This window comes from Enhydra lutris, unplaced genomic scaffold, assembly GCF_002288905.1.
Source record: "Enhydra lutris kenyoni isolate GAN:26980312 unplaced genomic scaffold, ASM228890v2 scaffoldscaffold124, whole genome shotgun sequence".
In the NCBI taxonomy this organism is placed as follows: Eukaryota; Metazoa; Chordata; class Mammalia; order Carnivora; family Mustelidae; genus Enhydra; species Enhydra lutris.
This window is the reverse complement of record NW_019154208.1, coordinates 235,660-240,551: the sequence shown is the minus strand read 5'-3', so window position 1 is coordinate 240,551 and position 4,892 is coordinate 235,660. Positions and strand designations below refer to the sequence as shown.

Here is a 4,892-nt window from a genome sequence, read left to right as displayed (position 1 = left end):
TTTTATATCTCCCAAGAGCATTTCTCTAATATCTTCTATGCCTTTTTCAAGCCCGGCTAGAATTGAGAATTGTCATTCTGAACTCTAGATCTGACATATTTTCAATGTCTGTATTGATTAGGTCCCTAGCCTTTGGTACTGCCTCTTGTTCTTTTTTTTTTTTTTTTTTTTTTGTGGTAAATTTTTCCGCCTTGTCATTTTGTCCAGATAAGAGTATATGAAGGAGCAAGTAAAATACTAAAAGGGTGGCAAAGACCTCAGGAAAATATGCTTTAACCAAATCAGAAGAGATCCCAAATCGTGAGGGTGGAGAAAGGGGATAAAAAGAGGTTCAGAAAGAAAAAAAAAAAAAGAAAGAAAGAAAGAAACAATTAAAAAAAGAAAACGAATAAAGAAAAACTATAAAACAGAAAAGAATATATATATATGTATATATATATATATATATATATGATAAACTAGTTAAAAACGTTAAAAAAGAAAAGGGTAAAAGTTAAAAAAAAAATTAGCAGAAGAAGAGAAAAAAAATTGAAAAAGAAAAAAATAAATTAACTGCAAGACTAAAGAATCATGGGGAGAAAGCCACGAGTTCCGTGCTTTGCTTTCTCCTCCTCTGGTTTCCGGTGCTCTCCTTGGTATTGAAACTGCACTCCTTGGTAGGTGAACTTGGTCCTGGCTTGATTTCTTGTTGATCTTCTAGGGGAGGGGCCTGTTGTAGTGATTCTCAAGTGTCTTTGCCCCAGGCGGAATTACACTGCCCTTACCAGGGGCTGGGCTGAGTAATCTGCTCCAGTTTGCTTTTGGGAGCTTTTGTTCTCTGAGCGCTTTCCGTAGAGTTCCGGAGGACGGGAATGAAAATGGTGGCCTCCCGGTCTCCAGCCCGGAGGAGCAGAGAGCTTGGGGCCCCACTCCTCAGTGCGCCCTCAGAGAACAGCGCCTATTTACTCCAGTCTGCCTGGCCTCTCGCCGCGCTCCGAGCTCACTGAGCCTGTGACCGGTTCAAGGTAACCCCGAGCTGTGAGCTCACTCCTCAGCTATGTCTCTGTAGCCGGCTTCCCCGTTCTAATATCTGCAAGCTCTGTGACACTCAGCCACCCCTGATCCTTCTGTGACCCTGCGGGACCTGAGGCAACGCTGATCCCGTGTGGGCTTCACCCTGGTTTAGCCTCTGGAGCGATGTCCCTCAGCGGACAGACTTTTAAAAGTCCTGATTTTGTGCTCCATTGCTCCGCCGCTTGCCGGGAGCTGGCCCCTCCCCTTACAGTCTGTCTTCCCGTCGCTTTGGATTCACTTCTCCACCAGTCCTACCTTTCAGAAAGTGGTTGCTTTTCTGTTTCTAGAATTGCTGTTCTTCTTCTCTTCGATCTCCCATTGGATTTGTGGGTGTTTGCAATCTTTAGATAAGCTATCTAGCTGATCTACTGTTGCCTGATGTAGTCTCAGCCTGCTACTTCTCCACCATCTTGACTCCTCCTTGAGAAAATATTTTAATCCCTCAATGTTAAATTAATCATTTAAAAACTTAGATTCTTTTGTTTAAAATGAAAAGTTGAGCATATGGCTACTGTTTTTATTATGTCTCATTCAGTGGAGCACATACACACCAAGGGTATAGCACCTACTGAGGGCTCAGAAGTAGTCATTTTGTTAAACTAGCAATACATGTAGGGTGACATTCAGCCTAGGGGGCCCAAGGGGGCACTGTGGGTCTTGTATTGGGACCCCAATAAGTCCAAATCCCCTGGGCTGTGCTCAAGTGCAAAGGGTATGACTGATATTTCCGTTGATGATACTTGTGTTATGTAAAATCAACTCTCCATTCTAGAAACCCACACCTGGTCCTTCTTCTGACATCAGGAAATTACCAGCATGAGGTCCTTAACCTCAGAGCTCAGACAAGAGCTCAGACACACTGAAGAATGGAAAGTAGATTTGCATCTGATGCCCCTCCTTCCTTGAGCTGCAACAACACAGGATAAGATGGGAGTTTGTGGAGTTCAGTCCCAGAAGGACTAGCTCAGAGCAGAGGTCTGTGAAGTTCCCCCTGCCACCATGGACTGGGTTCCCTTCTACATCATGCCCTTTATTTTCTCTACAGGTCAGGATTCTACCTCTTTGACATTTCCCTCAAGCACAGTACCCAGGGATCCCTGTCCAGTGTCCAGTACATTCAGCATCATTCTTGTGTTTTGTGTTTCCAGGCTTCTGTTCTCTGCCTGTGCTGACCCAGCCTTCATCTGCATCTGCCTCCCTGGGAGCCTCAGTCAAGCTCACCTGCACACTGAGCAGTGAGCACAGCAATTATTTGGTTCACTGGTATCAAGAGCGACCAGGGAAGGCTCCCCTGTATATGATGTTAGTTAGAAGAGATGGAAGCCACAGCAAGGGGGATGGGATCCCCAACCGCCTCTCAGGCTCCAGCTCTGGAGTTGACCGCTATTTAACCATCTCCAACATCCAGTCTGAAGATGAGGCTGAGTATTACTGTGGTGCAGACTATGAAATTGGTGGTCAATACGGTTAAGCCACAGTGATACATGCAAAGGGGAAATGAGGCCCAAACCTCCCCCCATTCTCCATGGGGCCTCGGGTAGCACTGCTGTCTGTCCTTCTCCAGGGTCCTGAGACCTTTGATGCTTCTTGCAAACTCTGTAATTTTATACCTCTACCACAAAACACCACTATGGAGAGAGAGATGCAGGTTATACTTTAGGTCATTTTGACAACAGAACATTCTCTTTCCTCTGCCATAGTTCTGGGAAAGACCAGGCCATCCCAGACAGGAAAATGACCTTGAGAGAGTAGTTTGTCTGAGATAACCTTATGAGCCATTAGACGCTGTGCATCCATTATGGATCTCTGCTCAGGGAATGGACAGAGATCTCTGGGTTCTAGAAGTTAAAAGGTGCTGTGTTCAGTGAATATCACACTTTAGTTCATCATAAGGTATAATGGCACCCTTGCTAGTGTTGAGTGTTCAAAAGGAAACATTTGGTCCCCAAGAGAAGCAGGGCAGAGAGCTTTAAACCCATGGTGGGTGCAGAGCTGGGATCTAGTAGGGAAACTGTATAAGTTAGGAAGTCTGTGGCAGGACCAACATGGAGATGGCTTGGGTTTCTCCATCTGTAGTTGATTCTCAACTTATGGTGCTAAGAATGGTGTCTACCGGACTTTTCCAGGTTCTGCCCAGGACTACTCTACTGGTTCAATAGCAGGACATGGTGAAGAAGGAGCATAGAAGTGATAAATATATTGACTCCCTGAATATCATCTCTGTCAGTGATTCACCTCAAATGTATATGGTCAGAGCAGGACAAACAGACTGGACTTGTTTGATTTCCTACATAGTTTTTAAGCATATGAAAAACAAGCATCTTGCACATACACACCCACAATTTTGTGTTAACACTGAGCAGCCATATTAATCAAGGCAACGCTAGGTCCTGGGCACTGATGTGATCAGGGTTGGAAGGGATTTTGATGCTAGATCCCAGAAAGTCAGGTTGGGTTCCCCTAACAATCTCTGAGATGGAAAGTCCAGGAGATGCCCATAGCCTGAGCAACTCCCAAGTGTGAGATGGAAAGTCCAGGAGATGCCCATAGCCTGAGCAACTCCCAAGTGTGTAGAGAAGGTGGCTGTTCTTCTGGAGAAGGAGCAGTCAAGGGTGTAGAAAGAGTGGAAGGAGGAGTGAACATGAGGTCTGTCCTGCAGTTACTTCTTTCATCTTCCTTCCTTCTTCCCTTTCCCCCATTTCTCCCACTATCAATGTTCTTACTCTCAATTTCTTTCCACAGAGATGTCTGGAATACTTCCCTTTAGTCATATTATACTCAAATCTTTATCTTATACTGTGTGTTCTTTTTTCCTGTATTCTACCCACAAATTTGTCCTGTCTTAGAATATGTGTGTTTGTGCACTGATATTCATTTCTTTAGTGACTTCTGAACCTGACTTTCTTTTCAGGTGCTTATTTGTTATCTTTTCAGGTGTCTTGTTTGGTGAAGTGTTAAATTAAATATTCAATAACCTTTTTGATACATACACCTGTGTTTTTCCTTTGCTTTTCTATTTTTTTAAATTTTTTTAAAATTGTAGTTTAGTTTAGTCTAGTTTATTCTTTTTTTATTTTTATTTTCTAATATTCACATAGAGTTAAATTTCAAGGTAATCCCCTTTACCCAATCAATGCTACCCCTATAGGTAAACCAATTTTTAATCCCACTTTATCTTAGGAAAGTTGAGTCCTTTAACAAAGATACCAAGATACATCCAGGAAGAATCGAAATAATCTTCCGCGCCCACACTGAGAATTTATAACCACTCTCCCATCTTTTTCTTCCACCAGTGTTTCTGTGTATTTGTGTTTGTCCTGATAGTATATAAATCTTATACTTGGGGTTCTTTTTGACGAGGTTCTTCCTTTTTTTTTGCATATATATATATTTTTTTCTCTTGTCATATACTTTTATCAGTCTTTTTGTTTGTCTGTTATCATTTGTATACTTCATAAATCTTACCAGGGGGCCCATTTGGGCTGAACCTTCTATTTTATCTTCCCTATTTTTCCTGTCTCTCTCTCTCTCTCTCTCTCTCTCTCTCTTTCTTCTTTTTCTTTTCTTTTTTCTCTCATTTGGGTGGGGAATCTTGATTGCTCAGAAGCATTCCAGGGTGCACCTTGACTGCACCACAGTCGATACATCCAGCTATATCTGTTCAGTCATCTCTCACCAAAATGACGAGGAGGAAGAATTCCCAACAGAAGAAAAATACAGAGATGGGCCTTCTACAACAGAGCTAATGGCTATTGACATAGTTGGAAAGGGAATTCAGGCTAATAATTATCCAGGCAATAGCTAGGTTGGAGAAAGCCATGGATGACCAAACGGAATTG

General features: G+C 42.8%; 1 gene segment (V, D, J or C); it reads left to right on the top strand.

Annotated features, from left to right (window-relative positions):
• Positions 1 to 2,012: 2,012 nt before the first annotated feature.
• LOC111139920 lies at positions 2,013 to 2,524 on the top strand. The segment is given in 2 exon segments: positions 2,013 to 2,098; positions 2,202 to 2,524. Coding segments are annotated over 2 exon segments (369 nt in total).
• Positions 2,525 to 4,892: the final 2,368 nt, after the last annotated feature.